General features: G+C 45.4%; 1 protein-coding gene across 2 annotated transcripts in view; it reads right to left on the reverse strand.

Annotated features, from left to right (window-relative positions):
* Positions 1 to 20,268: 20,268 nt before the first annotated feature.
* ZFR (zinc finger RNA binding protein) overlaps positions 20,269 to 25,268 on the reverse strand; it is a 51,704-nt gene continuing 46,704 nt past the window's right edge. For both annotated transcript variants that reach the window (XM_088465110.1, XM_088465109.1), the window contains exon 21: positions 20,269 to 23,143. In XM_088465110.1, the coding sequence (XP_088321236.1) occupies positions 22,964 to 23,143 (180 nt within the window). In that variant the 3' untranslated portion in view covers positions 20,269 to 22,963. The remainder of the gene's footprint in view (positions 23,144 to 25,268) is intronic.

Raw genomic sequence — 25,268 nt, forward strand, 5'->3', positions numbered from 1 at the left:
GTTAAGATTAGGGTGCAGGGAGCTGGAGGTTAGGTTTAGGCACACTTTAGGAAAATATTTACCGTGACTTCCTATGGGTGTCGGGATTCTGGCTGTCGTGATGCTGCTTCGGTATTCTGACCAGCGGCATCCCGACAGCTGGGATTTCATACCCAACCCATCACTGCGGCCTGGGGTTCCCTTCGTTACAAAATCTGTTTCTGGATTATCATCTCTAGCCCCTTGTACAGGCACATGACACCTTCCCTCAAGGAGACCACCAATCTGATCCTTAAATTACAATCATTACCTGTTTTACCAGATTCCTGTTGGTTGTGCACGATAGATGTTGCTAGCCTGTACACCAGCATTCCTCATGCTAGAGGTCTACAGGCTATGAGGAGACTTTTGTGCAATAATCCTAAATATTCTGGTCCAGACATGGATTTTTTTATTTTTTTGCTAACACTCTTGAATTTCACACTGACAAAAAGTTTTTTTTTTGTTTGATGGCTTTTTATTTTCAGTTACAAGGCTGCGCCATGGACAGTTGCAAATTTTCATGTTCGAAGTTAAAAAGGATTTTTTAATTTTTTTTTCACAAACCTGTATTTCAAACTGCATTCTCCTGTTTTCCAGATATATAGATGACATTTTTATTATATGGTCAGGTACCAAGGAAATGTTACTACGCGCCCTTGCGTTCATCAATATCTCCGATGTGAACCTCAAATTCACTTTTGATATCAGAGATACTGAGATTAATTTTTTAGATGTACTCATCAAATAGGGTACCCAGGGATTGCAGACTACTTTGCATCACAAACGCACAGATCCCTATCTACTAAACGATGAGGGATTTTTCAGGACAAAGTTGTGTATCTCGAATATATATACGTTCTCTAGCACTATCATGCAAACAGCTAAGAATTGCTGGCCTATTGTCAGCGGTGATACAGATTTGAAAGCCCTGAAGGATACTGGTGTCATGCTGTTCTTTTGGCGAGGGAGAAATATCCGGGATTTTGTAGTCCATGCGGACATCACCGGCTTCAAGGAAACTACAGGTCATTTATTTAGTAAAAAAAAAAACAGATCAAGAGAAAAGTGGAAGTAACAATTTTCTAACTAAAAACAAGAGATATGGTAAGAACTTACCTTTGTTATCTCTGTTTCTACGAAGTCCATAGGGTCCACAGGGTTGACCTTGGGGTATAGGTTGGGGAACCAAATCCGGGCACCACGCAGATAAAGCTTTCAGCTCCCAGGATGCACTGGGTCCACTCTCCCTATAACCCCGCCCCCCAGCCAGAGGCACCTCAGTTTGTAAGTAGCCAAAGGCCGGAGGAGGAAAGAAAGAGAGAGAGAAAACTGGAGCACTCAAGAACCATACTCACAGAAAAGGAGATGGGAAACTGGTGACCAGTAACACAGCCCATATGAAGCCAGGTGCGTCAGGGCGGGCGCCCTGTGGACCCTATGGACTTCATAGAAAGAGATAAAGTTCTTACCATATCTCTTGTTTTCAACTTCAGGGTCCATAGGGGGTCCACAGGGTTGACCTTGGGGATGTCCCAAAGCAGTTCAACCAAGGGTGGGGACGCTCCTGTGCTGAGAGGAGAATCTGTCGCCCAAAAGGAAGCATCCTGAGAGGCAAAGGAAAACCAATGCCTAGAACCTTAAAAAGGTGTGAACGGAAGACCACGTGGCCACCTAGTAAGGCAGAACAGCTGAGGCACCACAGCGAGCCGCCCACAAGGGGTACACGGCCCAAGAAAAACAAACATCAACAACAGAAAGGCCTACCCATGGGTAAGCCCCTGAGGAAGACATACGAAGCTATCCAGCCAACATCTGATTATAGGCCGGCCATCCCTTCCTGTGAAAACCAGAAATCTTAGACCACAAATAAGGAGTCCGATTTCCCTAAGGAACTGGAACGGATCACATAAATCCAAAGAGGCAGGACCGCAGTCAATGAGGCCACACCAGCCGAGAGGACTGGAGACGGAATGGCCAGAATAATATGGAACCTAAAAACCACTTTAGGAAGAAACACAGGGCGAGTGCAACTCACACCCTGACATAATACCATCCAGAAGAGGGAGACACTTGAGAACGCTCCCAATTCCGACACTCACCTGGCTGATATAAACGCCATAAGAGAGAGAGAGAGCGAGCCTAAGCAATAGACCATGTAGTGGCTATCACACCCAGTGGCTCCATTGACTGTCCCCGGAGGGAACGAAGAACCACTACTAACTCCCAAGGATCCCCTAGGGGGAACATATGGCGGCATAATCCAGAAAACACTCTGAAGGATTAACTGGATACCAGAGTGGAGCAATTCCACATCTTAACCATACTGACAGTGTAGAGATCCGCACTGTCAGGAAGGCCAGGCGGAGGGTGAGACCCAAGCCAGCTGGAAGGAATGCCAGAATATCTGGAAATCCTGAACACCGGAGGATCGTAGCGACAGATACGATACCATAAGAATTAAGCCTGCCACAGTCTGTGGAAGGTCCCAGCAAAAGCTGATCTATGTGCTCTGATGACAAAGCCAGGGAAGTCGTAGGACCCCCGTAGGGACGTAGTCAAAGACAAACGATCCAGGTCCAGGGCAACACAAAGACCCTGAGACAACAGGTCCAGATAGTGAAGCATCAGGAATGGAGTATCGGTGGGGAAATTCCAAAAATCCAAGTACCCCTGACATCTGGGGCAATCAGGAGACACCAGCAGGAAAGCATCTCCGTCTCAAATGAAGCTTCCGAAGACCTCGAGGAAGAAAGGAGACCAGAGGACCCAGGTACACAAAGTGGAAGGACCACTTCACCGATAAAGTCACTGAAGGTTGCTTCAAAACCCCTAGTGCTGGACCGTAACACCAGTAGTGTGTGATAAAGTCAGAAGGCCATGAGGATCACCTCAGGGAGGCCCCCTCTGCTCACCAGGAGACGAAACCTCTCTTAGAGAAGAGACTAGTTCCCAGGATGCACCTCGTGACAGCTGAGGAAGCCCGCTTCCCAATGGAGAGCTCCTAGACTGAACGCTGCAGAGATGGCCTGGAGGAGACCCTCGGCCTATGTCAGAATGTGAGACAATTCTGTCATTGCCACCCAACAAACAGTGTTGCCAAGATGGAAGCCACTGTCGTAACACTGTCAGACTGACCCTATTGAGGTTTACCCTGAAATACATGTAATGCCAGGGAAGGCCCAAGACAGCATAAAGTTCCAACAAGTTAATTGGTACGGCGGAATCGACAGACGTCCAACTGCACTGAAACGAATGCTAACCAGACACTGTTCGTAGCAAAAGAATACCCTGGACGAGATGGCCATAGCCACCCCGGACAGAAACCGACTTGCCTCCGGAGAGAGCATCGTCGTTTGAACAGTGATCCCACGGAAAAAACTCGTTCTATCTGGAGAGGAGCCAATTATTGAAAGGCCTGGAATAGAACTAAGCCCATTCCACCCATCCAAAGGCAGACACACCGGATATTTGACCACACATCCCAGAGTGTACTGACATATGTCGACTACATAGACAGCCGCATACTCCTAGTCAAGGAGTAGAGATCCCGTCTTATGCCAGAAGAATTCTCAGATTTCTGAGAATCCAGCAGGGCTCCCGGATGAAGAATACCCTGAGAGGGATGCATGTAGGACTTTTTCCCCCGTTGATTAACATCTGCGCCGTGAAGAAGCCATGGTTATTCTGACCTGGCTGTAGAGTACCTTGGTCATCCTGCTAAGAGCAGGAGGCCGTCCAGATACTGGAGCAGTCGGATATACTGAACCGATGAACTGTCAGAAAATCCATAAAGCTGGTAAACCCCTGTGGGGCTGAGGACAGTCCCAAAAGGCAGAGCCTGAAAAATTGCAAGTGTTGCTGTGGCACAGCAAACCTGAGCACATGCTGATGAGAATTCTCTATATGTACCCGTAGGCACGTGTCCCGCCTGTCTAGGGATACCATGAAGTCCCCAGGATCCAAACATCGGATGATGGAGCATAGGAGTTTCATCCTGAGCCCAGGTACCTTTAGAAACTGGTTCAGGGAATTGAAACAGAGAATAGGCCAAAGAGGACTATTCAGCCACTGCACCAGGAAGAACGCAGAACAACCAGTCCCTCGTTGAGATAGTGGGGATGGCCTAACTAGCTCTGCTTACCGCAAAGACTGTATAGCTTTCTGGATATGTAAGGCCCTGTTCGGGTCTGAAGAAGGGCCCGCGCACCACCACCTGTAAAGAGGCCGCCTGAGCAATGAGAGGGCGTACCCGTGAGAGAGTACCACTCCTACCTATGCAGCCGTGGCGACTTGACACCAGCAGTGGGCGCACTGAGAAAGTCAGTAGCTCACTTTGGAATCCCCCAGTTGTAGACCTGTCCCGTCAGGCTGAAGAATTATCCTTAGGTTCAGAAGCAGGGTCGGCTGGAAGTCCAGGTCTGCTCGGTACTGGATATGGCGGCCCTTGTAGAGGCCGACAGCCTAAGAAGAAACAGGCCTTTAGGCTGACTGAGGACCAAAAGACGTAACAGATTTAGTCTGAGGCCCTGTAGTGGGAGTAGCTGAAGGCGGTAAACGTGTCGTTAGTAAAACTACCAATGTTACTACAATCTTGCAAGGTCCGGACCAAACAAGATCATCCCTATAGATGGTATCTGCACCTCTGCATTCCCAGAGCTCAGCCATAGGGTAGTACAGTGGATACAGTCGCAGCCGGAACTCTGAAAGTTAGGAGACTGGTATCCAACCACATACAACAACTGCATACATTATGTGAGCGACCAAAGACATGTGAACCCCAGACGTGATGGAGGGGAAAAAATGTCACAAATGCATCAGCCCAGTATGCAATAGTATCAACCAACCATGCTATAGCCATGGTAGGACGGGTAGCAGCCCCTGAAAGCGAGTATACTGATTTCAGGCAGAGTTACCACCTACGGATCCGTAGAATCCGACCACGTAGGAACATAAGGCGTAGTAACGTCTGTAATCAGACGAGTAACATGCCGATCCCCCCCAGGAGGGGCTCGTGATGACCCTCAGGTAATTTGGGACCGGAGGCCAAATCGCTGTTGTGATACTTCGTATCCAGCGACAGCCAGAGTCCCGCCATGCGATCCACCCACTAGTCAGAAACAGGGAACCCGAAGGCCCGTTAGACTGAGGGTGTAAGATACAGGTGCAGGATCAACATTCTCTCTAGCCAGAATGGACCTGACTACCAGCCCCAAAGCATAGATAATAATACTCGAAATGGCCTCCCCCCCCGTCTAAGAGAGAAAGAGCCCAAAAGCATCCAGTTCATGGCAGAGCCAACTGGGAAGTAGCCACAGGGCGTATACCACGCCCTATTGCGTTTCGTAGAAAAACGACATCCACCCAGGGTGGCTGTTGTGGTAATCCCTGCAAGGGGAATGACAGACCGTTGTGGTACCAGGGAGAATTCATGTACTGTGAAAAAAGAAAACCCTGTAAGGAGCGATAGTCTGTGTCACAGGAGTAGAGTGCAAGAAACTGCGAGATACCCTGAGATGAAAAGGGCAGTATGGTGAAGTAACCCCAAGTGAGTTACAACAAAGGGGCCCGCCCGGCGATCCACAATTGAGAGGATCCCAAAGAAACAAACCGCCCAAGGGGGTCGTGTAAGGGGCCTGGTACCAGATGGCGCCGCATACATAACCCTTTATGAGTCAAATCCTCCGAACACCTGCAGCACATGACTTGCAGGATAGCAAAAATGGGTGCAGTATCGTGCTATATCTCCTGGTCACACATATCTGACTAACCATCTTGGCGGAAATATCAAGCAGCGCTTCAGCTGGTCCTGACTGACGCTAAAATTAGCTGCAGGGACCCATTTTCAGCGTATGCAACACACAGCTCCACCTAAAATATGGCAACGTGCAGCACGCAACAGTATGTGACAAACCTCACAAATATTAACGAGTATATATATGTGAGGTCTCAGAACCACCCTAAGTACAGTTGTATTAGGGTAGATTGTAAAGAAAAGGGATAGATATACACTGACAGGTAAGAGAAAAAGCACAGACAGTCAAGCACTAGCATAAGTCACATACAATGCAGATATAGATATATATATATATATATATATATATATATATATATATGTATACATACATAAGCATGACATACAATATACTGCACAATGTCACTGCATTCAACTTACACAGATTCAGTGTCTGGGAAGGCTATAGCGCTGTGTACACTGACCTAATGGTGAGGTACGCGGGGGACTGGACCTACTACCATCTCCGGAGATTTCTGCTGCACCACAGAGAAAATGGCCGCTGGAAACCTCAGAAGAAGCGTGGCCCGCGGAGGAAGCAGCTCAGTGACGCCAGACTATAGTATTGAAAGGTGCGCTGAGCTCAGGAGCCGCTGTAACAGGGAAAGCTTCCTCCCCTGGCCGGCTATTAACCACAGGGATGCCGGCTCCCAGCGCCGATCGCTAAGTCCCTGGTGGTCTAGTGGACACACGGGGTATGGGGGGCCGGCGCCTCCGGTCTGTCCCCGGAAACCGGAGGCACAGGACTGCATATTAAATGCGCGGATCACTGCAGTGGTGATCCGCGACCTTACCTGCTCCCCGTGGATCCGGCAGCAGTCCTGGGCGCCCGCAGAGTCCGGCTAGTACAGACTCTGGGGTCCCGCTGAGATCCCCAGATCTGTACTGGCGTCTCAGTGCCGACGGAGCGGCAGCTTGGACGTCCTATGCACAGTCCAAAGTAAAAATAAAAACTTTGTTCTTAGAAAAAATAAAGCTTAGGGGCTGCTAATCAGCTCCCCACTGCACTAAACGGTGACCCGACTCCGGCCGGCCACCAACTTAAACTAAGGTGCCTCTGGCAGGGGGGCGGGGTTATAGGGAGAGTGGACCCAGTGCATCCTGGGAGCTGAAAGCTTTAACTGCGTGGTGCCCGGATTTGGTTTCCCAACCTATACCCCAAGGTCAACCCTGTGGACCCCCTATGGACTCTGAAGTAGAAACCCACAGTTTTTATACCTGTGGAGGGTGTAAAGTTTGTCAGCATGGTTTGAAAGGCAAAAAAACTTTTAACTGTGATGGTGCACAGGGTAAGGAATATAAAGTGAAGGGAATTATCAATTGTAATACTACTTACGTAGTATATATATATATATATATATATATATATATATATATATGTTAGTCTGTGGGAAAAAATATATAGGCCAAACTAAACGAGCCCTGAAAATCCAGATCTTGGAACACATCCGAAATATTAAAAACTATGGTTGACAACCATAGTGTTCCTAGACATTTCAAATTCTGTCAATCCAGCAGACCGGAGACCTTAAAATTTATGGGGTTAGAACATGTTGTCCTAGGACAAAAAAAAATAAAAAATAAGGAGGTGACAGACAGAACCTTATATTAAAAAGGGAGACCTTCTGGATAATTACACTGATACACTACAGCCAAAGGGGTTAAATGAGGGATTTGAGATTACACCTTTTTTATAGTAAACATTTACTTACAACAATACGTCATTCGGTGTTCTCCCAAGGCTGTTTTCTGCTGGCGCATCGCCCAGCAGAAACAGCCCACCGCCGCATTCCCGGTCACCCTTCACCTCCTGATGTGGAACGCTGGCCTCTGAAGCGACCGGAGGCTAAAGAAGCCTCCGGTCGCTTCAGAAGCCAGCGTTCCCAGTGATGCACTGCGCGGGTAACGTCATGACGTCACCCGCGACGTGAAGAGCTTACTCTGCGCACGTGCTAGATCCAGTCACAGCGAGGCAGCAGGAGTGGGAGCGCCGCCGCCGATCATGTTCAGGTAAGTTCTGGGCTGGGGCCATCCTGGGGGCACTGCATATTTGGCCAGTCTGGGGGCACTGTTTAAATTATAGCAGGGTTTACAACATTTATTATTGCGAAGGCCCCACTCGGCTACTACTTGATACCACCCGGCTGGAATTTTTTTTCTGGGGAGATCACTGATATATATATATATATATATATATATATATATCACACTTGTATTTTTAATAATTGTTTGTATCTATGTACATTTTTTGATCTTATACACTACCTCTTGGAGTTATATTAGATGGCTGCTCACTTATTTACTTACGATTTATCTTTTTATATGGCTGCTTACATACTCTGTTTCATTATTACTCTCTCGGTATCCTTTATAGCAGTAGCTGTGAAATATATGTTTTGATATGTAATATAGATTTGTGATCTTTTAATTCATTATTTTTATTGATGTTTATATCGGTATATAGACGACCTTATATTTATTTGGAATGGAGATCAAGAAAGTATTGAGCAGTTTATTAAATACATCAATGAGAATGATTTCAATCTTGTATTTAGATTTAAACAAAATAATAAATGTATTGAATTTTTGGATATAATGTTGGAAGGTGAGGTGGACCAAACGATTAGTACAAAAACTCATTTTAAGGATGTTGACGCAAACAGCTATATACCAGCTTCTAGTTGTCATTATCCAGCTTGGATTAAAAATGTACCGTTCGCTCAGTTTTTGAGATTGAGAAAAAATTGCACTAAGATGGATCAATTTTTACTTCAATCACAAATGCTAAAATATAGATTCATTGACAGAGGCTATAAATTAAATGAATTCGAAGCAGCACGTATTAAAGCCTTGAATTTGGATAGAAATGATCTTTTGAAAGATAAGATCAAGAATGCAGATGATAGATTTTCTAATCATAGAACGTTTATCACACAATTTAATGTGGAAAACAAAGCAATAAGGAATATACTGGCTAGACATTGGAATATTTTACTGAAGGACCAAATCTTGGGCCCATCCTTATCGACAAAACCTCAATTGGTTTTCAAAAAGGCTATAAATATGAAAAACATCTTAGCACCAAGTAAACTTAGGTCTATAAATAATCGATCAATCACCCAATCAAATCAAGGTTTTTTGGCATCTAAAACAGGTTGTTTCCCTTGTAAAAAGTGCATCTGCTGTAAATTTATGGATAGACTACCTTTTCATTGGACAGACAAGGGCAAAAAATATACAATTAAGGATAAAATTACTTGTGATACAGAATTTGTAGTTTATAAAATTACATGTGGCTGTGGAAAAAATTATGTAGGAAAAACTAAAAGGTGTCTTGAAATTCGTATCCAAGAACATCTAAGGAATATTAAAAATAAAGTACGTACTCATAGCCTGCCTAGACACTTTCAAGAAATACATGGGTCCGATACTAGGGATTTTCTGTTTATAGCTTTGGAACATATTAAACTAGACCCTATGGGGAGTAATAGAGAATTGGCATTATCCAGAAGAGAATCCTTTTGGATCTACTCATTGGATACCCTTCACCCTAAAGGTCTTAATGAGAATATAGATATAGTGTCCTTTTTGACGATTTGATGGGGGTCACCATTACTTCTACATTAGAGTTCCTTAGGTCTTTGTTCTCTTTGTTTCTATAATTCCATACTATTCCTTCTGTAAGATTTTTAGTAAATGTATATGAATCTCGGATGCTTATTTGTAAAAGTTATGGTCCTAAATGGGGAGTTTCTATCCATTATCTCTCTCATGTATTATGGTTATATATTTTAGTATATCATTCATGAGGATTCAGGATAAGGGTTATATTTTTGATATACACATCAGTTAGGATCTATTTATCAGTCAGGATCTACATAAGGGGCTTTTTCATTTCATTTTTATATTTGTCGTCAGTGACATTAAACTATTAAGTTAATATATATTATCCCCGCAGCTAGGCTCATCAGGGCACCGCTGACTAGTTGCTGTATACTGCATCCCACTAGTTGGTACATAAGTTGTAGTTGCATAGCAACTGACTGCTGCGAACTGGGTTCCGACTGCTGGTTGTGTATGCTGACTGGCTGCAGCGCACTGCGTTCCAATAGTTGAAACGCAAGCTGTAGTTGCATAGCAACAGAAGTCTCCCTTCACTTCCATCTAATCTATCGGAGGGCGGATGCTACTTCTGAGCGTTGCGGTTTACGAGGTTGAACGCATGACGCCAACGACTAATACTGGCGGAGATCACCCGGATCTGTTTGCCATCGGCCGGGTTATGGGCAGAGGCTGTTTAGCCTCAGGTTTATTGCTCACATTGATGAGCTTGTATATACGTTCAGTTACTTGGGGTGTTTGTTTACTTCCGGTATGCGTTCCAAGTGTTGGAACGCGGAAGTAATATTGACATTGTGCATAGTTGTATATTGTTCAGGATTACCTTCCTCAGGTGATTTCAGTTCACCAATTTAACAATTATCCTCTATAATAAATGTTTTTTAAATATTTCATAGCTTGCTCGCATATGGCATTTATAATAAGTCAAATTTAGAAGTTTAGTGACAAATCATTTTATGATTAATGCATTTTATGCACTGGTTTAAGATTTTTGCTAATAAGGGCTTAAGGCTGAATAGTCAGGCATTAATAATGACATTGTGCACAGATGTATTTTGTTCAGGATTACCTTCTTCAGGTGATTCTAGTTCACCAATTTAACAATTATTCTTTATAATAAAGGTCTTTTTTGAAATATTTTATAACTTGCTCACATATGGCATTTAGATTAACAAGAGATATGGTAAGAACTTACCTTTGTTATCTCTGTTTCTACGAAGTCCATAAGGTCCACAGGGTTGACCTCGGGGTATAGCTGGATCTGGATCCACGCGCACCCCGCAGTTAAAGCTTTAGCTGCTCCCAGGATGCTCTTGGGTCCATCCTCCTCTATACGCCGCCCACGAGCCGCAGGCACCTCAGTTGGTAAGCAGCCCAGGCCGGAGGAGGAGACTAAACAGAGAGAAGGAAGACTGGAACAAACAAGAAAACCATACTCACAGAAATGGGAGACGGAAAACCTGTGACCAGCAACACAGCCCTTTTGAAGCCAGGTGCGTCAGGGCGGGCGCCCTGTGGACCCTATGGACTTCGTAGAAAGAGATAACAAAGGTAAGTTCTTACCATATCTCTTGTTTTCTACTTCAGGGTCCATAGGGGGTCCACAGGGTTGACCTTGGGGATGTCCCAAAGCATTTCAACAAAGGGCGGGGACGCTCCTGTGCAGAAAGGAGAACCCGGCGCCCGAAGGATTGCTCCTGAGAGGCAAAGGTGTCAAACGCATAGAACCTCAAAAAGCCTGAATGGAAGACCAGGTGGCCGCCTTACATAGCTGAACAGCAGAGGCGCCACGTCTAGCAGCCCAAGAGGGACCCACAGAACGAGTGGAATGAGCCTTAACAGAGGCTGGCACAGGTAAACCCTCCTGTGCATAAGCCTCACAAATAACGGAACGAAGCCAACGGGCTAACATTTGTTTGTTGGCAGGCCAACCCCTCTTGTGAAAACCGAAGAGGACAAACAATGAATCAGACTTTCTAACCGAAGCAGACCGGTCCACATAGATTCTAAGCGCCCGGACTACACCTAAGGAAGCCTGACCAGCTGAAAGATCAGGTGACTGAAACGCTGGCACAACAAGTTCCTGATTGATGTGGAACTTCGAGACCACTTTAGGCAAAAAATCAGGACGAGTGCGGAGCACCGCCCTGTCCTGGTGAAAAATCAGAAAAGGAGGGCGACAGGAAAGCGCCCCCAATTCAGACACCCTCCTGGCAGAAGCAATCGCCAGGAGAAAAACGGTCTTAAACGTCAGCCACTTGAGTACCACTGACTCAAGAGGCTCAAAAAGAGGACCCTGAAAGACCCGTAGCACCACCGCCAAGTCCCAAGGAGCCACAGGAGGCACAATGGGAGGCTGGATCCTGAGAACACATTGGAAAAAGGTGTGAACATCTGGCAGTGTAGCAATCAGTCGTTGGAACCACACGGACAAAGTGGACACATGAACCTTCAGAGAGGCAAGACGTAAGCAGAGGTCCAAACCTGATTGAAGAAATTCCAAGATCCTAGAAACTCGGAACACCTGAGGATCATAGCTTCTGGACTCACACCACTGAAAGTAAGTGTGCCACACCCTGTGGTAAATCAGTGCGGAAGCAGGCTTGCGTGCCCTGAGCATGGTACCAATACCTCAAGACGGCTGTCTCAAGAGCCACGCCGTCAAAGACAGCCGACCCAGATCCGGGTAAAGGCAGGGCCCTTGAGACAACAGGTCCCGACGCTGAGGAAGAAGGTACGGAGCGTTGATGGAGAGGCTCATCAGATCGGAGTACCAAGGACGTCTGGGCCACGCTGGAGCTACCAGCACGAGGGTGCCGTCCTGCTTGACCTTCCGCAGAACCCGAGGAAGTAGGGATATCGGAGGAAAGATACGCCAGGTGAAACGTCCACTTCACTGACAGCGTGTCCACCAGACATGCGCCTGCGTCTCTTGTCCTTGACCCGTAAACGGGCAACTTGTGATTGTAACGGGAAGTCCAGCTCCGGCAGTCCCCATCTGTCCACTAGTAGCTGAAACACCTCTGGGTGAAGCGACCATTCCCCGGGATGCACGTCGTGACGGCTGAGGAAGTCCGCCTTCCAATTGAGGACTCCGGGGATGAAGACCGCCGAGATCGCTGGAATGTGGCACTCCGCCCAAGCAAGGATGCGAGACACCTCCGACATCGCTGCCCGACTGCGAGTTCCTCCTTGGTGGTTGATATACGCCACCGTGGTAGCGTTGTCGGACTGCACCTGAACCGTCCTTCCGTGAAGAGCGGGGCCGGACGACTGCAGGGCCCTGTATACTGCCCACAGTTCCAGGATGTTGATGGGGAGAAGTGCTTCTTCCGCAGACCAACGACCCTGAAGCGACAAAGAGCCGGTCACCGCCCCCCAACCCCGGAGACTGGCATCCGTCGTGAGCAGGAACCAGTCCGGGATCCAAAAGGGGCGCCCATTGACCTGATGAACTTTTTGAAGCCACCAAGCCAAAGACGGCCGAACCTCCGGGGACAACACCAGCATCTGAGAGCGGATCCGGTGAGGTAACCCGTTCCATTCCAATAGAATCAGCCCCTGCACCCTGCAGGGGCCGTGAATGGAACTGGGCAAATTCCACCATGTCGAATGTCGACACCATGGACCCCAGAACTCTCATAGCCGAATGGACCAACAGGCGGCGACTGCTCAGGCAACTGTGTATCCGCAGCTGTAGGGAGGAGACCTTCTCTGGAGTCAGGAAGATCCTTTGCTGACGAGAATCCAGCAGGGCTCCCCAAATGAACCATCCGCTGTGATGGAATCAGGGAGGACTTTCTCCAATTTATCAACCACCCGTGTGCTTGCAGGCAAGCGATCGTCAGGTGGAGATGTTGAAGCAGTACCTCCTGGGAGCTCGCCAGCAACAGGTGGTCATCCAGATACGGCAGCAGCCGTACATTCTGGTTCCGAAGATGTGCGGCCATGACAACCATAATCTTCGTGAATACCCTCGGCGCCGTGGAGAGACCAAAGGGTAGCGCCCTGAACTGATAATGCTGCTGAAGGACAGCGAACCTCAGATACCGTTGGTGCGAAGGAGCTATCGGAACATGGAGGTAGGCGTCCTGGATATCCAGGGACACCATGTAATCCCCCGGTTCCATCGCCAGAATGATGGAACGTAACGTTTCCATCCTGAATTTGGGAACTCTGAGGAATTTGTTCAGAGACTTCAAATTGAGGATATAGCGATGAGAACCATTGGGTTTCTGCACCAGAAACAGACGAATAGTACCCCGTCCCTCGTTGTTATTGAGGAACGGGAACAATGACCCCTGCTTTCAGCAAGGACTCTATAGCCTCCTGAATCTGCAACGCCTTGGTCTTGTCCTGAGAATGACTCGTGCAGAAAAACTGGTGGGGCGGTCTGTGCCGAAAAGACAGGGCGTACCCCTGGGAGACCACTTCTCGAACCCAGGCATCCGTGGTGGTATTGTGCCAGCACTGGGCAAATAGAAGAAGTCGGCCTCCCACTCTGAGGTCCCCCAGAGGGAGGCCCGTCCCATCAGGCCGCAGGTTTATCTTCCTGCTTGGAAGAAGGGCGCCGAGCACCCCAGGCTTGCTTCTTGGGTTTAGAGGCAGTCTTAGTCGCCGACTGTCTCGGGAAGGACTGACCTTTTGCCTTACCCTGAACCCGAAAGGAACGAAAAGCCGAGCTCCGGAACTTGGCAGGCGCTGCCGCTGAAGGGAGGAAAGCCGACTTGGATTTAGCCAGGGTATCCACCATTTTGTCCAAGTCCGGACCAAATAGTAATTCACCATTGAAAGGTAAGGCCTCTAGGCCCCTCTTTGAATCAGAGTCCGCTCTAAAGGACCTCAGCCATAAGGATCGGCGGGCAGACACTGCTGCAGCCGATACTCGAGAAGTCAGCAGATTAGCATCCAAAGAGGCTTCTCCAATGTAGGAAGCAGCGTCCCTCATCTGTCCCAACAATGCCCTCTGGACATCCGGAGCGTCGTCCGGAAAGGTATCCTCCAATGCGTTGGCCCATCCCTCAATGGCCTTGGCCACCCAGGAGATAGCCATGGACGGTCGGGCCACTGCCCCAGAGAGGGAGTAAATGGACTTTAAGCAAGTCTCGACTTTCCTGTCCGTGGGATCCTTCAGCGAGGATATAGACGGTAATGGCAAAGTAGCGCTCCGTATTAAACGGGTGAAGTGAGAATCCATCGCCGGTGGAGTTTCCCATTTTTTACAATGTGCCTCAGGAAAGGGGTAATTAGAAGCCAACCGCTTCTGAGGAAGGAATCTCTTACTGGGCGCCTGCCAAGCCACCGCCATATGATCCGTCAACTGATCAGACAGGGGAAACACCGCAGAAGCCACCTTAGTTTTTTTAAAACTAGGATACTTCGACTTAGGAGCTGGTGCCTCATCCTCTATTAGGAGAATGGCCCGCACCGCCCTAACCAGTGCTCGCACATTAATGGATGACTTGGTGTCCTTTTCCTGGACCGATGTGTCCGAGTCAGTGTCATCAGGAACCTCCCCATCATCTGAGGACCCCGCGCCATTAGTGTGCGTTTTGACGCCCTAGAAGGCATGTCAGACTGCAATATTGACTGAAAAGCCGAAGACGCGGCCGCCAGATTTTGCACGGAGTTGGAGAGCACATCCACCCAGGGTGGAGGAGCCGCCACAGGGGCCTGGAAGGGCACCACAGATTGCTGCATCACAGGGGAACCCTGTATATACATAGGTAACCCCGCATACGGACCAACAGACTGAGACCCGGGAGGGCTCCGCAATAATTGCGGGACACCCGGGGAATGGGGGACGGTCGGCTGGGGCAACACCCTAGTAGGGACAGCAGTCGGGACCGACAGACTGTCCGCAATAGACATCAGCACCTGAGAAAACATCGCCCACGGTGGTTCCTGTGTCACAGAAGGTTTTGATGGGCCAGGAGCCACCTGGCACCGTCTACACAGGCCATCCTGTGACAAATCTTCCCTATCCACTCCTGCAGAACAGCGTCCGCAGGAGACTAACACCGGAGCCACTGAGTGCTCAATCTCCTCGTCCAACGTGACAGAATATATTATATAAACAAATATATCTGGCAATAGAGCAGAATCAAACGCACTCACCAGTGTGCTGAACAACAGCCCCCAATATGGTACTGTGGAGCACACAACTGTATATGACGGACCTCACAAATACGTGATTTATATAAGTGAGGTCTGTAGAAACGCCCCTCCCCCACACACCTGTAGGGCTTGTAGGAGAAGGAAAGGGATAGGTATAGGCTGACAGTAAGTAGAAAAAAGTCACATACCATGCAGAGAAGATACTCCCTGCAGCTTTCCACTACAATCAACCTCCCAGATTCAGTGTCTGGGAGGGCTATAGCGCTGTGTACACTGTCCTTGTCGGGGGAGAGGTACACAGGGGGACCGATCCGCGTGCTCCCTGAGAGTATCTGCGCTGCCACAAGAAAATGGCCCCCAGAGGAGGAGTTGCCGAGTACTCTGCAGCTCAGCGACGCCAGACTACGTGCTGAAAGGCGCGCTGAGCTGAGGGGAGAAGCCGCTAAACAGGGAAGGCTTCCTCCCCTGGCTAGCTATTAACCCCAGGGGCTTGCCGGCTTCCCGCTGAAATCCCTGGTGGTCTAGTGGTCCCACGGGGTATTCCTCCTCAGAGGGGGAGCCCACCGCCACCGCTAGCGGCCCCCGGTCTGTCCCCTAGACCCGGGGGCAAAGGACTGCATTACTGGCAATACCCGCGAGCCGCCACTAATTGGCGACTCGAGGCTTACCTTGTCCCCGGCAGCAGTCCAGGGAGGTCCCCAGAGTCCGGCCTCTGGCCTCCCGCCACGATCCCCAGTACGATACTGGCGTCGCGGCGCCAGCGGGGAATAAGAGCGGCAGCGTGGGCGTCTGTATAGACAGCCCTTCGCTGCCGCACTGAAGAGCCACTTGATTTTTTTCAAAAAAATAAACCTAACAGGCTCTAATAAAAAGCTTTTGGGGGCTGCTCCTGCTGCCCCCCCCCCGCAGGGTGACCAGACTCCGGCCAGGCACCAACTCAAACTGAGGTGCCTGCGGCTCGGGGGCGCGGTATAGAGGAGGATGGACACAAGAGCATCCTGGGAGCAGCTAAAGCTTTAACTGCGTGGTGCCCGTGGATCCAGAACCAGCTATACCCCAAGGTCAACCCTGTGGACCCCCTATGGACCCTGAAGTAGAAAGATAAATTTAGAAGTATAGCGCTAAAAATCATTTTATGATTAGTGCACTTTATGCACTGGTTTAAAATTGTTTGCTAATAAGGGCTAATCATGACATCACTTCCCAGAAAGGGGTATATAAGGCTGAACAGTCAGGCATTAAGTCACATTTGGAGGAGACAAACACTTGTCAGCAGTTTTTTGCAGGAGTGGAACGTGAGTTGAACCCTGTATTATTATGTTATTTCACTCTGAGACTTCCCATTTAGGATTTGACTTAAAAAAGATAGATAATGCTGTTGTTTATGTATTATTTATACTACCAATGTTAGCATTATACTAAAGATCATGCTGCATGTTAAAGTCAGTCAGATATATGCTTTTATATCTTCACACATTAGATTTTGTCATTATCCGTTTCCAAAGTTGAATAATATCTATAAATTGTATTAATAGAATGAGATAGAATTGATTATAGAAAAGGATGTTATAGGACTATTTGTTTGATTATTTACACTTATATGAATGTTAGAATTACCATGCTGAATGCACTTTAGGTGAATTAATGGAGTAACCAGAGTAAATAGTTATCTGGAAGTTTACGCATGTTTGCTAATGAGTCACTATTTTACTTATGTATATACCGAGAGACTATCCTCTTGGTTATTTACACATTATCACGCTATAGATTTTGGATGCTAGTGTTAATATTAACAGCTGATATTATGTGTTTCATTTTTTTTGTTAGAGGATTATTGCTTCTGAGCAATCCTTACCTGGGAGTATAAATCCATCCACTATATAAAGTGCGTCTACTCTAGTCTATTCTCTGTAAACAGATCTTCGGATCGTTTGATCAGTGTTCACATTTTCGTGACTATTAATAGGATTGATAAGTCATTTGATGGTATGTATAATCATTGTCTCTGTATGTGTCAATATGCAAACTATAAGCAATTAAGAGGATTATTAGGCTGATTTCTGTGCTGTTACCCTTTACTTATATGCACCCATTTATGTTTTATAAGATGTACCCCTGATGAAGTCCCATGTGGGGACGAAACGCGTTGGGTCTCCATCATATTTTGACTAGTGTTTGATGTAAGCTCATCAGATTCACTGATTTTTATTGAATAAATATTGTTCTATTTTATTTAGATTGAAATGTTTTATTCAAATACTAATAGTATTAGTGGCTGTTTGGCCTGTTTGGGTGTATTTTTGGTGGAAGGGTATTTTTCAGTAACATTACAAGGAATCATTGTTAACCCTGAAAAGGATTTATGACCTCTACAAAATCATTTAAAGACCAACAAAGGACTCAATAAATCCACTCTCTGGGAAACGAAAGGGAGATTCATCCTTTGTGTCGACATCTAGGACTGATCATTGAAGTAGCTTCATTGCTGCATTAATTGTTGACTTTTTAATTATTCAGTTTGTATTATTTACACATTTTGTATTTTAATATATTTTTATATTCTGTACATTAGAGCGCCCTTTCTCTTCTTTCTTGGTTTCCATTTCCCTCCATATCTGTCTAACAGAGATATTAGGTGAAAGGTGCAGCCATCCACTCTATTAGATTTAAGTGTTGGTTACATATCAGTATCATCAATAGTTTTAGCGCAAATAATAGGGTATCTGTGTTTTTTGTGTGTGTGTATATATATATATATATATATATATATATATGTATATATATTTTTAATAATTGTTTGTATCTATGTACATGTTTTGATCTTATACACTACCTCTTGGAGTTATATTAGATGGCTGCTCACTTATTTACTTACGATTTATCTTTATATGGCTGCTTACATACTGTTTCATTATTACTCTCTCTGTATCCTTTATAGCAATAGCTGTGAAATCCATGTTTTTATATGTAATATAGATTTGTGATCTTTTAATTCATTATTTTTATTGATGTTTATATTGAGAAACATGGGATCAATAAGGATAGGAATCCTGTGTATGTCATGGGATAATGTAATTGTTCTTATTATACAATGTTTTAAACAGTGTCAGTATTTGCATGTTGCAGTGTTTAAAGCGAGTTACTAAGTAACAAAAACGGAGACTGACATTTGTTTTAGATTAGAATTGATTGAAGCACATATTCTATTTTATTTCTGTTTTAAAACAGTCAGTATCTGAATTGATTGCAGTGTTAAAATGAGTTACTGTGTAACAAAATGGAGACTGACACTTGCTTTAGATTGATTATAATTGACTGAAGTGCGCATGCTATTTAAGTGTTGTCTAGAGGATGACAGGGCAGCCCTCTGACGAAGTCCACGTGATGAAACGCGTAGGGTCGTGGTCTGCAGTGTAATTCACCGACTGCGTTCGAGTCCAAACAACTATGGAGGACTGATATGTTTCTGCTTTGCTAACTTGTGGTGGTTGTGACCGCCACCGTTGGTACGCATATTTTTATGTACTTTTAAAACGGTCTATTAAAAATTTGGATAATGCACTATGTGGCTCCCCCTGTATCTCATTCATCTTTTATAGTGAAAACATTATGCCTGTGAAGTGAACATGGGAAAAGAAAGGGAGAACGCCGTTTTTTTTTTTCTTTTTAAGAAAGTGAGTGCAAGCTTGATGGTTGTGGAGCCTACACGCACACAGCTATACCCATCAGCATTAGAACAAAAAAACTGCTAAGTCTGGGACTTGTTGTTCCACTATGACATCTGTGAAGTGCATTATGCTAATCCTAGTTTGCTTATATGAGCATTTGGCTCCAGGAATCACAGATTTTAAATACATATTATGCTTCTTCAATGGGTTTAAGTGCTGGCTCACTGGCTTAAAGAGACAGAACCACACCAAAGCAGATTAACTAATGACACCTGGGGGATAAGCTGCCAAAATTTGATTTGCATATGGGAACTTGGGGTGCAAGAGCAAGTGTGACCACAACATTTTTTTCTCCCATTTTTTGGCTGCTGCGGACACAGAGGGTCTCCTGCAGGACTCACTGTTTTAAAATCGGGTCCCCAAATGCCTGCATCGCTATAGAATGTATTGATCACTGGGCCTCATTCAGCATGGGTTGCTATTGCGATAGCGTACGCAGACGGGTGATTGTTGCGTACTGCGCATGCATCGCAGTGGGCGAGTTAGCATTGCGATCTCTCTGCCCTCACCTACACTTATACAATGCCATTGCAGACAGAGGGACGGGACGTCAGCGTTTGGGGGGAGTAGTCGGGAGAATCGCAGGCGTGCCTGCCAGTTTGAACGCCATTACTTGGGTGCGCATATACTAGCCACTGCGACGGCATACACAGCTTGTGTAGTCACTGCGTGCAATGAGATTAGCAATTTCTGAGTAAGGTCAGACCCGTTGTAATTGTGCATGAGGGGCTGATGTTACTGATGTATACACAGGATTGCAAGGTATTACGGATGTGCGAAAGTGGCATTGGGCGTCTCTATACTAGCTTTGCGACTGCAGTCATTAGGATATTTTTTGCAGCAGAGCAGCATGGGTAATCACAGCTGTGATCGTAATAGCGATCCATAATGAATCAGGCCCACCGTTAGAAAATAAATATATGTAGACATTATAATGTCCCTCATTTTTATCTCCTCAGGAACAACAAAAGTGCACACAATATCTAGAAGTTTAAGATTGTCCACTTTCAGGTTTATTTCACTGCAGATCTGACAGACTGTTTTAGTGGCAGTTTACATGAACAGTATGATGCAAATGATAGTAAATCACTGTCTTTAGACTTCGTTATTCACATGAGATGGACAAAGGTCAGGCCAGCCCAAGTAGCTTTCTTAAACGCACATCCTGCAAATGAGGCTTCCGATTTAGAGCAGCTACACATTAGCGGAATGTGCTCTGGATGGTAATGACATAAGCTGAAAATCTCCTGCATTGATGACTGGCCAGACAGGGCAGCATTACTGGACAGACTTGCTCATACAACCATTACCTTTTGCTTCTAAAACTCTTCCATTTCAATTTTTTTTTTTTTTAAATAAAACTAAAAAGGTGACAGATTATGTTTAGCCCTTGATCTTATTACACTGGCTATAATGTACAGGAATCAGGACTGCAGAGGTTTCTGGACACGGCCCATAACTGCCATAACTGCCATAACTGCACTATTTCTGGACAATCCAATTGTATGGAGACATTAAGTCAAGAGTCAATTAGATCGAATCTCAAGAACGTTCCACTTATCGGTTCTTGTACTCTGCTCAGCACAATACTCAAGTCTGCAGGAGTGACAATTGAAATGTCTGTATTAGGATCAGGTAATTGGAGGCTTTCCCAGGGATTATAATGCCACACCTCCCAATTTGCCTCTGGCTGGGAGTTATTCTGGGCCTTTTAGTTCCACAACAACTGGAGGGCCACTGGTTCCATAAGCCTAGTAACGTATAATAGACGCTGAAATTAAAACTGCTCATTCTTAAAGCCAATATTCACACAGAGCTTTATAAGGTATAGGCAGTCTGATATTTATATGGTAACTACGTTGGTGGATTATGGACAGAGTTGGGATCTATTAATGGCAATCCATTGTCCACAAAGTTCTGAAAATCAGAATAAATATTTGCTACGTGAAAAATGTCTTACACAGACATAACCAGCTTCTTTTACAGTCACCCTAGGAGCACAATGCCAAGGGGCAAGATGGCTCATTTTTCAAATTACTCTTGTTAGGTTAGGAAAGGGATAAATATCTCAACTCCCTGCCTATACCATGCGGGTATTTGAGCAACCTCGGTCAATATATACTTCTAGAACAGGGAAATGATACATGAACATGCAGGAAAACAGGTGGCACATTTTTGCCCCGCTTCCATCAAGTGCATACTCCACATTGCCCTATGAACACAGCATCAACATTACATCTGGAAAAGGGTATAACTAAAGCAATAATTACACAAATATATTTCCGAAGCCTACTAGTAAGATGTTTCAAACCCATTGCAGCATCAATGTAAGGTATGTAGTGTTTTACAGGGCTAACATTTTCAATGTTCCCTAATGTGGAGCCCCCTAGGGTTGTATTTGAAATTAGACATAAGTAAAATTAAAAATTAAGTTTAAAATTATTTTTATTTTCTGTCTGCAGGATTTACAGTACAGTAATGACCCAATTATCCATACTCCTAAATAACTAGCAGTCACTTTCGCCTTAGCTGGATTACAATTGCAGGGTGAAGATTTTAAGGTGAACCCATCACTGGCACACAGGCCAATTGGTAAAATGCTAATGACATCACCTCACCCACAAAAACGTTGCTAGTTCCAAGAAATGAGAGGCTGCATTGCCGATAGTCCCGCCCATAAACAGCCGCCATTGTGTGCAGGCGACCGAACCATCTTCTACTCGCTGGAAAACACGTAACCTTATTCTCATAACCCCTTACTATATACCGAAACCCGAATAATTAGCAAACAGAGGCATGAGACCTAAACTCTATTCTAATGAAAATAAATCCATGCAATACTGGCAGCATTAGCATTAGAAAGACAGTTATACAGTTGCTTTATTCCGTCCCTAGCACAACTAAGAGCAAACAAATGAACAGCAAGCTGCCTTCGTTACAACTATACAACCCATTGAGACAAATGCCACAAGATATCCGGGGACATTTACTTGTGAGTGCTCAAAATGGAATAGAAAAATTAAAAAGGAGGAAAAAAAATTATGTGTTTTAGTCTTCACACAATACATCCATTCATATGTATCAATTTACAGAGACAAAAAAAATAAAAAAATGTAAGAACAGAAGAATTAGTGAGGTTTATGCCACATCTAGTAATGTAACTTACAACTAAAAGGCGGCTTATCCCTTTCCCCTACCGCAATCGGCTCACTTCTATTTTTTAGTTTTTGTTTTTTTTAAATACAACTCAACACAAAAAATTGAAGCACAGAGAGAAAAAAAATAAAATACTACAACTATTGGATAAAGACACGCGTCACTGGAGTGATTCCAGTGCGTTAAATGTACCCTATTCTGCAGATCTATCCAATAAGAAGCTGCAGCAGTTTTTTTTTTTTTCTTCAATGCACACAGCCCTTTGGCGCAATAGTATCACCCATATCAGGGCTAGGGCAGGGGAAAGTCGCTTTTAACTTTAAATCAACTATACAAATATTTAACCTATTAACAACTACAGAGGCTACACATCAGTCTGGAGCAAGGTAACCACAAGACACCATTGGTTGGGATCAGGACACGTAACCTTGCGGCAGACGGGATGAAACGCCTCTGTTAGTGGAAATGTATTTCTCAGGAAGAGAGAGCCCGGGGGGTGTGCGCGACAGTCTCTATTCTTAGTGCCCTTTTAGAAGTTGTCGTAATCCTTTTTATCCTTCTTCCCCTCTGCTTCAAAGCTGTCCACGCCGTCGCTGTCTCGCCTCCTCTTGCGGTTGTTGTGAATGTTGAAGCGTTGGTTCATCTGAGACAGTGGATCCATGCCGAGGACCTTGTGTATTTGTCGAAATGCGAGAAGCCTGAGTGCAAACTGGCCGGGAGAAAAGGGAAAGTGGAAACGTCAGACTCGGGCGGGCAGCAGACACATCTACAGACTGGGAGAGTCAATGACATAACAGAGAGGACGCTGAAGCTGCAGAGTTACACCTATGTAAACACTAAACTGACTTTAATTGGTTAAACTTCTTTAAAAACCCTCTTTGCACCCCAAATAGCTGACCCCTTGGGCAGATATCTTGTTCTGATAGGGGAGTTAGAGGGGAAGACTGTAACAATAGCATCTGTTTATGCCCCGAATACTGGTCAAATGTCCTTTATTAGGACATTTTTTTTAGAGTTACCCATAAAGTGTGTTCAGGCCACATTATTTTGCTTGGTGATTTTAATCTAGTTCCAGATCCTCGAATGGATAAATCTAGTGTTGCGGGTGGTGGTTCTTCTGCTGGTCCTTCGGGGGTTTTTAGTCGGTTATTCCTGGAGTATGGTCTATGTGATGTCTGGTGAGCTATGCACCCTACGACCCGTGATTACACCTTTCTCTCCCGTGTGCATGGATCGTATTCCAGGATCGACCTCGCCCTCATGGATAAATGGTCACTACAACAAGTTAGGGGTTCAAACATTCTCCATATTACATGGTCTGACCATGCCCCCTTGACACTCAAGTGGGACTGTGGTGGGTTTATACCTTCCATCAGATCGTGGAGATTTAATAATTTTCTTCTAACCTCTATAGAGGCAAAACAGGCCATCCAGTCTGCTCTCTCCGAATATCTCCAGTATAATAAGCCTACACATACTACACCCTTTAACTTTTGGTGTGCCCTTAAGGCGGTTCTCAGGGGAACGATTATTCAGGTAGCATCTAGACTCAAGCGCCAAGAAGTTCAAAAGCAAAAGGAATTGGGAGGATAGACTTCGAGCCCTAGAAGTTAAACATAAATCTGACCCTTCCAATTCCACTCTTTTACAATAAATATTTAGTTAGAGACGAACTAGAAGTCTACACTTTGAAAAAGATTAAATCCACTACAGACAGGATGAACCAAAGATTTTACGTAGATGGTAATAGGGCATCTCGCCTTCTAGCCCGGAAGCTGAGAGGAAAAGTGGCCCGCGCCTCAGTCCAGACCTTGAATAATTGTTCAGGAGCCAAACTGACCAATCCACTAGATATTTCTAATATTTTTGCAGAATATTATTCTCGTCTCTATAATTTGAAAGATGAGGTAAACACAGTTCAACCTACATCAGAGACTCTCTCAGCTTTCCTCTCAAACCTTTCACTACCCTCACTTGCTGATCACTCTTTAGACTTCTTAAATACTCCCTGGACAGAGGGGGAGGTGAGAGATGCTGTCAAGTCCTTGAGATAAAGCTCCTGGACCCGATGGCTTCTGTAATAATTTTTATAAGGAGTTTCAGGTAGATCTTATCCCAGCACTGATGCAGGTCTTCGAAGAGGGGACCAACTCAGGCTCATTTCCTCCAGAAATGCTTGAGGCCCGTATCATTACCATTCTCAAACCAGGCAAGGACCCTACTTATTCGCAAAATTATAGGCCCATAGTCCTACTAAATACCGACATTTAATTATATGCAAAATTAGTCGCCAATAGATTAAACCCGCTGCTCCCAGACTTAATCAACCTGGATCAGGTGGGTTTTGTTTTGGGCCGACAAGCTCCGTACAATACACGAAGAGCTTTGAACATTATAGAACATTTCACACGAGTAGCAGACCCACGCCTGGCACTTTCATTAGATGCCGAAAAGGCCTTTGATAGGCTACATTGGGGCTATATGAAGGCTGTACTATCCAAATTTGGTTTTTCAGGTCGGTTTCTAGACGCTATTCTTGCACTATATAGTTCACCTGGTTCACGAGTATATTGTAACGGCTTCCTGTCATCTTTGTTCTCTATAAGTAATGGCACCAGACAGGGTTGCCCCCTATCTCCTTTAATTTTCGTTTTAGCAATAGAACCTTTAGCAGAACACATCCGTACCAACTCTCTTCTTCATGGTCCGCTTATAAATGGGTCTCAACATAAAATTTGCCTGTTTGCGGACGACGTCCTTTTGTTTGTTACGTGCCCGGAAACCTCTCTCCCAAACTTACAACAATTACTTTATGATTATTCTGCGGCCTCATA

Source organism: Taudactylus pleione, unplaced genomic scaffold (assembly GCF_031769625.1).
Source record: "Taudactylus pleione unplaced genomic scaffold, aTauple2 ptg001846l, whole genome shotgun sequence".
NCBI lineage: Eukaryota > Metazoa > Chordata > Amphibia > Anura > Myobatrachidae > Taudactylus > Taudactylus pleione.